The sequence below is a fragment of the Drosophila ficusphila genome, unplaced genomic scaffold (assembly GCF_018152265.1).
Source record: "Drosophila ficusphila isolate 14025-0441.05 unplaced genomic scaffold, ASM1815226v1 contig_198, whole genome shotgun sequence".
NCBI lineage: Eukaryota > Metazoa > Arthropoda > Insecta > Diptera > Drosophilidae > Drosophila > Drosophila ficusphila.
The window spans coordinates 10,628,398-10,640,520 of record NW_025064092.1 but is presented as its reverse complement, the minus strand read 5'-3'; the positions used below and the strand labels follow the sequence as shown (position 1 = coordinate 10,640,520).

General features: G+C 42.5%; 1 protein-coding gene across 1 annotated transcript; it reads left to right on the top strand.

The window, feature by feature from the left end:
• The first annotated feature begins 10,495 nt into the window (after window positions 1-10,495).
• On the top strand, window positions 10,496-11,906 carry LOC108092812 (lysosomal aspartic protease). The gene has a single exon (XM_017192585.1). The coding sequence runs from the start codon at window positions 10,528-10,530 to the stop codon at window positions 11,761-11,763; it is 1,236 nt and encodes a 411-aa protein (XP_017048074.1). The 5' UTR covers window positions 10,496-10,527; the 3' UTR covers window positions 11,764-11,906.
• Window positions 11,907-12,123: the final 217 nt, after the last annotated feature.

Sequence of the window (12,123 nt, the reverse complement as noted above, 5' to 3'; positions counted from 1 at the left end):
GTGTACAGCTGTTGACTGTTTTTAAATAATATTTCGATACCTCTTTCCTTTTTTTTTGAACACAAGTCTATTAATGTTGCCACAAAGTGTGTGCACCTACCATAGATAAGCTACTGTTTGCCTTGAATAAGCCACGGGTTTCTTCGCCCAAAGACCACTTTTTGCCTCATTTCCCCATCAAGATCTGGGCAATTGAAGCCACCGTTTCAATTAAGATCTGCTGACTGGCAGTTAGTGTTTTCCAGAGAAGTGAAAAAGGGGAAGTCGCGAGATGGCGAATCTGAAGCGCCGTTAGGCAATCCAAAAACCTGATGACCAGAGGCTGGAGCCATCCAGCCTGGGGTTCTTTAACTTCTTGGATCTCTTGAATCTTGCGTTATTTTCCCGGGGTGGGCGTAGCAAAGTCAAATAAAACAAACGGTACATTTGTGGCAAGAACGACGAAGTGGCAGGCCTTGTTCCTCGGCAAAAAGAGTGACTGGCATCAAGATCGGCTATCGACAGAGGGATCAGTAAATTTGTGAATTTTTACGCGGCGGCAACACGCGTTGCCTTTAATACGAGTAATCGGGATCAACTCGTTCCTTTTGGCCAAAAAGTGATGGACATTGCACAGAAAAAAAATAGTAAGCCTTAATGTATTAATCTTTATATTAGGACATCCATAAATAGCTTAAATATCTAACCAAAACCCATTTACTTATTGGCATAGCTTTGTCATCATGTAAAAATCAAATATTTAAAAAAAATATTATAGATTCAAGTCTATTTCAATTATGACCACCATCCAGCGACTGTCAGATTTTATTCCCGTTTGTGAGCACTGATGATGATGGGCCCCAAAACCCAAGAGGCAACCAAAAATCCTGAAACGCAGAGACTAAAGCCGCGGAATCTCCTGCTCCCGTTGATGGTGTTGATTGTGCGCCAGTCAAGTGTAAGCTGCACATTAGTCAAAGAGAAAGAAAAATACAAACAAATACAAAAGCACTCGATAAAAATGAGCTCTGGTCGTCGTCGAAAAACTGCGGGAAAAAAATCAAGAGTTGGTCCGAAGAACTTAAGCGGCTTAGGTCCGCGAAGTCCATGAATGAAACGCACCGAAACCCGATTGCTAACTGAAACTGGAATTGCAACTCAGCATCGTGGCTTGGCAGCTGTCCCAGAAGTCCATTCACTAAGTAATCTTTGTAAAATAATATTCTCCCTTTTGTCAAAAAAAACCGAAATCTTACAAAATTCAAAGTAAAAGGGAGTCACAAAATTATCAATCGTTAATTATAGAATTTTCAATGAAGTTATTTAGTGAATTTTATTACAAATTAGACCCAATTAGTAGGAATTACAAAGAGAAGAGTATCCATAGTTCTTGGTGCCATATCGGAATGCCCGGTTCCTGTTTTAATTATAAGGAACGGCAGCCGTAAGACCTGTCTGTGCGTCTGGATTTGCCGTTTCGATCCGTTTCCAGATCGCTCCTTAATCCACTTGTTCAAACGCTGTTGATATTCATATGCTTTGTCAGTTGATTCGCTAATATGACGTCTGATGTGGCTGCGAAAATTTGCACTTTTGACTCGGACGCACCGAACTTTTAATTTGGGACCTTGCCGTGCGGACCGAGCCGAGGTCCACAAAATAAATAAAGCCTAAGTAATGGGCTAAGCTACCTCAGCAGCAGCAGCAGCAGCATCGCATTCGGGGTCTGCCCTCCGAAAGTCACTCATTAAACACAATTTTGAGCAGGGAGTGTGTTTGATTTGGAGGCGATTGGATGGATGGCGGTGCACGTGTTGCGAAGGAAGTTGCTCCGTATATCAAGCCATCCTGCCATCATCCATGATGTGTTCGCTCGCTCATCAGCAATAATGATGGGCAATTATTTGCACGGATAAAAACAAATCAAAAAGATATCTAAAAAGCTTATATAGTTCGATTATTGAATAATGTGCTAGAATTATAAAAGTATTTTACTTTATTTTAATCAGCAAGCACCCTGATAGGTTGTTATGCTCAGTTCATCTATCAAAGTAAATGATCATAAGTTTATTCTTCTTTTTTTCTGTGTAACTTGCACCTTTTACTGGACCTTTAAGTTTTTGCGATCTTTTCCAGCAGTCGCGTGGCTTAGTTGTCACTGTCTTAGCCCATTGATATATTGGGCATCCAATTTGGTACTGCTTTTTTCTTTGCTGGTGACCATCATCTAATGCCGGGGCTTACTTCATTAGGCATTCGGATCTTTTAATTATGCCCAGGCTGCAGAGGAATTTTAATTTGGACTCGGAGCTGAGTGTGCAATTCATTGTCAGCAAACAAATGCGAGAGCCGGGTGATGAATGCTCCGCATCCACGCACACACTTTTTCGGATCGGATCTGTGAGTTGGGGACGCGGGATTCTATGGCGCATTATGCACACAAATTAATTTATGTGCACTGCCCGAGATGGGGCGTTCGACATCGGCAGGAGAGCTGTGCACTGCAGTCACCGTTTTTACAGGCAGGTATGATCACTTAGGCTCACTGGCTTCTTTGGTTTCTTTAGATTTCTTATATAAATTTACAAAATGTTTCATAAGTTTTAAGATCTTTTATTAATAGGGATACTTGTCTGAATTTTCTAGTACCTCAGCTTCGCGTATCGCCCAATAGATGTCGCCCGTCTGTGCAAGGTATCCTTAAGGTCTATATCCACTCGATTCCTTATGGCATTCCTGTCTGGTTCACACCGCAATTTGTGCCTGGACTTTCCGTGTGCCTCTGTTTGTTTGTTTGTTTGTTTCTGCGGCTGCTCCCGATTCGGATTCCCGATCCCGATTCCTATCCCTGCTCCTATGCCCCGTTCATGCAACCCAGAGATCCCTATGCCACTGCTCCTGCTGCTGCTGCTGCTGCTGCTGCAATTACGCGCTGCACTTTGATTCCCAGCTCCTTCTGATCCCCACTTAACCTCCTCGTCCCTGCCACACAATTCAAAATGTTCGTGTTTAAGCGCTATTAAGTGGCAAAAATCGCGCGCGCATCAACTCCACAGACAAGCTCGAAGATGAAGTTGCGCTTTCGGTTCGGCGATGGGTTTTCGGGATGGGTTTTGGGCATGTGCGTACAGGTAAAAAAAATAGTGCGCAATTTACCCAAGAAAATTGTAGAAGTAATAAGAGTAAGAAGAGTAATACCTTAAAGACACTTACCAATTTAGAGTTTCATTGTAACTATATTTCGACTGGAGGGCTGCATATAAGTATACGATCTAAAGTAAAATATTTATGTATTCGCTCTCCAGACTGAATACTTTATTCTCAGTGCATTCGGCAGTAAACGAAGTGGCATTCTGTCGACGTGGCCACGCGCATGCCCAGTGAATGAAGACTTGCGTCTGCTGGCCAAATGTGGTGGCCGCCTGCGTGTTGCTTATAATTAAAAAAACATGCCCAAGGAGCCCATGAAATCGGTGGTCGGTGAGGAGTTCGGTTGCAGCAGCGCAACAGCAAAATCAACTTATTTGCCTTTCCATTGAAATAATTAGTTCAAAGTTAAATATTGTCTGCTCCTCAGCCAGGGTCCTCTCTCTGGGTCTCAAAATCACCCAGCCGATACCAATCCCAATCCCAATCCCAAGCGCCCGGAATCGGAGTCTTATCGCATTTAGGAGCGGAATTAATCGATTTGCGGGTGCGAAAACATTGGTGCGGCCTTAATTGATGCGAGTCCAGCACGACAAAATCGGGGAGCTTTGGGGGAAACAGCCAGTGGTAGAACTCGCCTTGATTGGACTCCACTCCAATCGATGGCTTATCGATGCTGTTGACAATTTGTGCGACAACTTCGTACTATCGTTTATCGATCATTTTAGTAGAGAAAACAAAAAGAATTTAGTTAACATTTAAAATCAACAATAAGTATTGTAGGTTTCTCTCTGATTAAAGAGAGGTTCACAGAGCCATTGATATCACATTTTTTGCCACCACTTCCTTCGCAGCAGGAGCAGTGCAATGAGTCCAAAGGGGCAGAGCATGTGTGGTCCTGCAGCAATGACTACGGTGAGCAGCAGGATATGCGGCGCAGGACAACAATGCACACGGCCATGAATTGCATAAAGAGCCGGCGACGACGACGACGACGAACAACTCAATTAACTGACCCGGCCAAAAATGCATAAGTAGGCAGTCAGTGGTGACCCAAGGAAGTCTGCTGTCGGGGTTTCCGGCCAGGGGAACAAAATATATATGAAAGTACATACGTATGAGGAGTAGTAAAAAATTGAATTGTCAGCGAGGGAGAGAATAAGGATGGGCATAAGGATGAGTCGCCTGAATGCTGTGAATGGTGGCCCTCGAACTTGGACTTGGAACTTAATTGTGCTGTGATCCTTGTGGCCTTTTGGACGGATGTCCGGCCGAGAGGTCAGTCACCAGTAACCAGTATACTGGTTACCAGTGGCCAGTGGCCAGGAAATTCCCAAATCAAGAGTGATCCCAATTCAATGCCAAGTCGAAAGCAATACCCTCAAATTTATAGTTCGTAGATCATCGATCGCCTTTGACACGCGTTCCTGGATTTTCCTGGAAAATCCTCAGAGGGCAACGGAAACAAAAACACTCGCTTCTTTGTGCCCATTGTCCAGCGAAAAGTGCGTACAATGGGCCAAATACGTTTTCAATTAGTAATTTACGATTGTTCGCAGAAGGATTTCTATTGTCCTCCTGAGCGTGCTGCATATCAAATCGGTTTCAAATGAGTTTCCAATTGCTTTTTGGCCAAGTGTAAAGGTTGGCCAATCTTTTTCCGATACACTAAATTGCTTTGTTTTTTTTTTTTTTGGCAAAGTCAACAATAAGTCGAAATCGCGGGGTGGAATGTTTTTTGTTCAACCAAATAAAACATTAAGTAAAAATAATTCTAGACTCGTTACGGAAACCGCTTATGTCAATCTAATATTTATATTTGAAAGGGTGCCTGATTGCCTTTTTTTAATTGGGTTATTTTTTTTTTACCTTCTTAAATATACTTTAACTACCATTCAATCCTCGACAGTCGGAAATCACTGAACTGAACTGACAACTGCGTTTCTGCTCGTTTCGCACATAAAAATTAATACGCATTTTTAATCGCCGGCAGTCCGGTTTACTGCTCAACCCCTCAACTCTTCAGTTGATGCCAACTGATTTATGGAAAGGGAGTTGCTTCGTGGTCGTGGTAGTTCATAAAAATTTGTCAATTTAATTGAGCTTACAATTTTAGAATTTTTTCGCTCACTTTAATGGACAGTTTGTTCATTGTCGTCATTGCTGGCTGAACTTTAGAATTTTTATCATGATTGAAATGGCCATTGCAAGCGGCATTTCGCAATGGCACATTGAATAGCAATAAAAAGTACAAAAAAAACTCAACCCGGAGAGCAGAAATACAAAAATACTGACGATGACGAGGTCGTACTATCGGAAATAACTCAATCTTGATTGATTGTGCAAATATTAAACAATTTTTATTAAGCAAACAGAATTAACTTTTAGGTAAATTAAAAAGATCCTTGATGATGCCATTAGGGAGCAGCTCCAAAATCAATTTCGAACTTTGATCGCAGATCAGATTGCAACCTTATCGAACCAAAGAATGTCCACTGCTCATTTTAACATCACCTCCCCTTTCATTACTTAATGGCACTGGAGCATTTATTTTTTTTACATTAATTTACGCGACAAAACGATCACTTAACCGCCGAAAGCCCAATATATAATATTCCGCTCACAATTATCTGCACATTGTTGCCATCATTCAGGCGGCTTTTCAATTTGGCCATCCATTAGCTTTTATTGATTTTCGAGCAACATTTTTCTAATTTGCAGCCCCAAAAGCAATGCTAAAAAGACGGCCAGCAAAAGGGGGAACGGGGGAAGGGGGCCATAACGAAGAGATGTTGGCCAACCTTGGTGGCAAATATCGACTGCTTGGGTGGTCCAACATCGACGGGAGCAGCAGCCATCAAGAGCAAAGTGAAGTGCTCCGAACGTTCGCCTCAAAAATCAACTCAATTCACCGGCATGTAAAGCAAATGAGGCGCGTTTTATGCAAAAAGAAAACGAACCACAACGAAAACGAAATGAGAAAAATAAAAGGAAAAACCAAAATGTAAAAAACGAATATCAAAGTAAAACAAATATCGCCAGATCGAATTTCTATATACTCTTTATGAAAGCCAAAGAATTTAGCATTTACGCAATACATTATTTTTAGATGCTATTATTTTATTAACTAAATATGAGCATTGGTAATGGATATCTCTAGATTGGTTTATAAGTTGCCCACTTCATCTGTTCATCTGTAACCAGAATAGCTTTGATTTCTTGGCCTTTTATTAATTAACAAATATTGCCCTTGTTGAGAAACTCCCTTTGAGAGGGTATAAAACAGATTGAAAACAAGTTGGCCATCGAGATCGGGACCATCAACTGAGCGAAGTGATGGCTATCGATCAACGCGCGGTTCTGGCTGAGAGTCGTTGCTGCTGATTTTGGACTCCAAGTCCTCCTGATTGCATTCGATGGACCATTGTAGCATAATCCCTCACCGATCTGGAAGATCGGGATCCAAAAAACAAAAAAACGAAAATAAAAACAGTTACAGAACCGCGCGCGGACTAATAACAAACAATTAGTAACTATCAGCACTGGCATTAACGATTCTCTGGACTTTCGGGTCGGGACTTACGATGTGGGTCAGCCAGCAGCCCATTTATTTGGTTGCTAAGCTCAAAATGAAACAATGTTGCCTACACAGAAGAAAAACAGCTTGATATTTTAATAATAATAATAATAATTGCTTTACTTGACAAATTTAAAGTATGTTTTAAAGGTGAATTAATTATGTAACGACAATGATGCAGTGTGATTAAAGGGATAACAAAAATTATAAATAAATCGTTTTCAAAATTTCCTTCTGTGTATCAAGAGCCCAAAAAAATGGAGAAACATTAAATTACACCACTTTCTTTGGTGAAGGATTCTACGTGCGGTGGGTCCTGGTTGCTTTCGTCCTTAATTAGTAGTCCTCTTAGGAGATACAGATCGTTCGAGCAGCGCGCGTGTCCCTTTTTTCCAGTGGCTTCTGTGCATCAATTAGTAGCCGCTTTTCCTTAACCCCCAACTCCTCTGGTCGTCAAGGGTTAAGCGTTGTCAACTGCTGCGGTAGGTGAAAGTCGTTAAATCCCGAGGACATTAGTTATGCTCGTAAAAGATTGCGTGTTGGTCACTGGCGGATCAGCAGCATCCTTCGGAGGATCCTTCGAAGGATCAGTAGCTACTTTAGTAGTTGAGTAACGTTCCAATGTGATTTCCGATAACATCACTTGAGCGAAAGTTATAACATGGTTTTATCCTGCGGGTCACCTTTTTCCCGACCTGCGTGTGTTCTTTATCAGTGAAAACAAATTTCTCTAGATATGGTTTACTAATTGTTGAAATGACTCACAAGGAAACTACGAAAAGAAAGGTAGCTGATCTAAGTAGGAAAAGGTAGTAAAATGCCAACAAAGTTGACATCGTATTATTGTCCCTCAGCGACTTCTAGATTTGCCTTGGAATATTTAAATTCGTTTTTACAACCGAACCAAACTTCAATCGATCGAGGAAGCGCTCATAAATAAGCCACAACTGGGCAGGCCACCTCAATATCATTGCCAAACCATCTCCACCGCCCAAAGAATCCCCCGAAATCCCCGTTTAAACCCACCACCACCCAACCAGAATCCAAACACAAGTCATTGGGCAAAGCAAATAAAATTATCTCATTACAAATTATGCCCCCAATGCCCGAGTGGATTGAGGAGGTGGATACCGAATCCGAATTCGAATGCGAACCCAAGCCAAACGAGAGTTGGGTTACTCAGAGGATGAGGACTCTGAGGAGCACGAGAGCAGACGCTAAATAGATTATGTCAAATGATCGAAATCACATCATAAATTCACGTGGAGGATGAAGTGCAGCCGCGGGCGGCGGAATAAACGCATCCAAAATCAAATAAGCCAGGGAGGTGCAGTTGTGGGCGTGATTTTAACCTCCGACGGGGCCCCCTTTAACCCTTCTGGTGCCCCGGTGTAGCACTCTTTAACACGTTTTTAAATGGAATGGATGCGGCGAGCCTCCCAATTGCCCGGCATCGATTATTGTTTTGCATGTGGCCGAAACTGAAACCGATATGGGTTCCCCATTTCCCCGCTTCCCCACTCGAACCCCCTTAACCCCCTTAACCCCCTTAACCCCCTCTTGCCTACGGCGCTTTAAAGCTGCTCCTTCGATCTCCGTGAAGTCTCGAATCCCAACAACTGATAACGCATTACGAGAACCACCTCGAAAACTCCAAGGAGGTGCAGAAGTTTTAGCGAAAACAATAAAATATTGAGCGGGCTGCACAATAAATTCAATGCCTAAGTACAGAGGCACTCGGGGATTAAACGGGGGATTGGGGTATTGGGGATTGGGAATCTGCGATCGGGGATTGGGGATTGGGGATTGGTGGACTCCCTCACACTTTGCGTGCAAAAATCGATCAGCGCGAAATGAAATTGAAGTTAAAACGCAGCGCCCTGAGGTCCGAGAGCCATATAGCATCCCAAGATATATATCTCCAACCAAGTTCCAGCCAACAGAGCCAAAAGTCTGCACCCACTCCAAGAACATTTCACTTAGCGAAAGGTGGGGAGACTTTTAAATTTCTTACTTAATTGCTATTTTATTATAAAAAGTTATGCAGCATTCAATAAATTCCCAAACATTTAAAATACTTTTTTGAAAAATAAAAAGCCTAGTTAAAGGATTCCACTTAAAAGCCTGGAATTGAGCCCTCATTTCTTGCAGTGTAACCCCAGTTCACAGCGGGCCAATGACTTCCTCGAGCTTCTCCAGTCGGCATTTGCGTGTGAAACTCCTTTGAAATTGGATAGACCCGAAAAGCCGGTGGTAAAAGTCAAAGAAATATCTGGAGAAAGGACATTGTTCGGTTGACACATTTGGGCAAAGCGAAATCAATTTGCGAATGGTTCAGTGAATTTGTGATCGCCACCGTGCCAAGTAGCATAGTGTAAAAAATGCATTTGCCTTGGCACACAAACTCATCATCGATTTTTATTTTTTTTTTTTTTTCGGGACGGTATGCGGTACATTTCGCTTCGGGTGATAAATTTTCAATTTGTTTGACTTGAGCGCCCACGCAAAGGATCATCGATTGGTATATGTACAACGACGGCCAAAATAATAGTGTCTTAAGCATGATCAGAAAAGTACATGCCCAAGCATTTCGTAGGTGCTATTCTATCTGCCGCAACTGTATACATATAGAGTCGGCATAGGATCGGTTGGTAGCGAAACTAATCCAAGTTGACACTGCCGCACGGGCGACAAAGAGGCCCATTGCCCATTGTGTGTAGTGCAACATTAGGTCATGGCTAATCAAGTGAGTGGCCGGCACCTAGGAACTCAGATGTATATAGCACACCCTGTATATATACTACCCGCCGAGAGCCTCTGCTGTGACCTCTGACCTTTGTCGCCTTTCCCTGCATATATTAAAAACAATAACTCTTTGTTTCCCTCCTGGCTTTCTTCATTCATCTTTCGAACGTCTTGGTGGGTCCTGCCTTCAAGACATTACCTTAGGTCTCTAGTCCTGGTCAATCCATAATAATATATTTCCACACCCCTTGGAACAACCTGATATCTCCATTAGCAATGGACAGCCAGGCTAATTAACATTTCTTCAGTTCAGGTCCCGTAACAAATTTGCCGGACAGGAAGCGATTTCCATTTCAATTTGGGTACTAACTCATCTTCAAAATAAATCTATGGTTTATTAGGGATGCACATTTCTTATAATTAAAAGTTGCTTGCTAATGTCCTACTAGTAAAAAATATTCAATAACCCACATGTGAGGGCTACTGTTGATTAAATAAACATTGATCAAATGACGTATATGTAATTGTCGCCATGAAAATAAGCAGAGTTTCAGTATCCAAGGGAAAAATGTTTCCATTGAATATGTAATTTCCTCGAATTTTCAATTAGGATTAGGAGCTGAATTTTTTAGTGATCAACGCACATTGAATCATAACTTGATAACAAAATGATAGGAAAGTTAATGCCATTTATCGCAGTGAGTAAGTTAAATATTGAAATATATCTCTAGGGGAGGACTGATAAGAAAGGTGTGCTTAGGCATAAAACTATGTAGATACATAACTCTTTAGTTTAACAATTTAAATCTGAAGAATTTTATAATTTTAATCAAAAAATCTATGCAAAATGTAAAAAAGGGCTCAGCAGTTTCAGAATAATAATAATAATAAAATTGTCCATCTGAGAGATATAAAATATTTTGATTGATTATTGTACAATCGCGGGAATCGCACACGCGACATTGTTTCGTTATCGATAAGCTCCCCGTTTTTTTGTTGTTTAAAAGAACCTTCTTTATAAGAACCCCACTTGATGGCGGAAGCCCAGTTAGTCGCGTTTGCCACACGCTGTCGTGAACATGGCTCGTTGCCAACTGAAAGCGATGGCCCTTTTGGCCGGCATCCTCATCTGCATGGGCGTGGCCACCCAGGCCGCCCAGGCCGCCCTTCACCGTATTTCCGTTCAAAGAGCGCCGAACTTTAAGCGCACCCACAAGAACATCGTGGCCGAAAGGGATTTCGTTCAGCAGAAGTACAGACTGAACACCGCCAACGGGTATCCAGTGGAGCCGCTTTCCAACTACGATAATTTCCAGTACTACGGCAACATAAGCATCGGAACCCCGGCCCAATACTTCCTCGTACAGTTCGATACGGGCTCCTCGAACCTTTGGGTTCCGGCCAGTAATTGTTCGAGCACCGCGTGCTTGGATCACCAGACGTACAACCTAAGTCAGTCGAGTACTTTTGCGGCCAATGGAACCCCCTTCTCAATCACCTACGGAACTGGCAGTGTCTCTGGCTTTTTGGCCGCCGATAATGTGGGCTTTGCCGGTCTGACTGTGCAGGGCCAGACATTCGGTGCGGTGACCACGGAGCAGGGAACCAATTTCGTGGATGCCTACTTCGATGGCATACTGGGCATGGGATTTCCCGCCTTGGCCGCGGACGGAGTTACGCCGACGTTCCAGAATTTGGTGTCCCAGGGTCTCGTCCAGAGTCCCGTGTTCTCGTTCTTCCTGCGGGATAATGGCAGCACCGTGAACTATGGCGGGGAGCTCATCCTCGGCGGATCGGATCCCTCGCTCTATGTGGGCGGCCTCACCTACACGAATGTCATCCAGGCGGAATATTGGAAATTCCAGACGGATTACATCAAAATTGGGAGCACCATTGTGAGCACCTACGATGCGGCGATCGCGGATACCGGAACCTCCTTGATTATTGCTCCCCTGGCGGAATACACTCTAATCGCTGCCTTGTTCAATGCCAATTCCGATGGCCTATTTCAATGCACCAGCTTGAGTTCCGTTCCGGATCTGGTGATTGTTATTAACGCAGTGGAATTCAGGATCCCGGCCAAGTATTACATCATCCAGGAGGGTGACTATTGTGCGCTTTCCATTCAATCGATTAACCAGGACTTCTGGATCATGGGCGATGTATTCCTGGGTCGTTTCTACACCGAATTCGACGTGGGAAATCAGAGACTGGGATTTGCTCCCGTAAATTCAGCGGATTCTCTGAGGGGAACGGCCCTTTGGAAGATTTTGGTCGTTGTACTGCCTTGTGGCATGTGGAAGTTGATGAACTAATTTGCAGATTGGTTTTGAACGTTTTCCAAACTTTTTTTTCCTAAACATAGTATTTTATTGTAGTTTTTTGGGTCGCCATTCTTAGAACTAAGTATTTCTTGGGTGTATAAAGGAAATAAAAATAAAATGATATTTCAAATAAATTTTACATATTTAAATTAATCATATCATAAGAGTTTAAAATAACTAGCTTGTTTTTTTACAAAGGAACTGATTTCAATAAGAACATTGAGGAATATTGTTTTTATTTTTATTTTTGCTTCATATCTATGGACCTTGACCAAAACCATAAGTCATGTTGATATCAGTAACTATAGATAAAATTTTCGTTTCCACTATCTAAAGACCAGGAATTAAGTC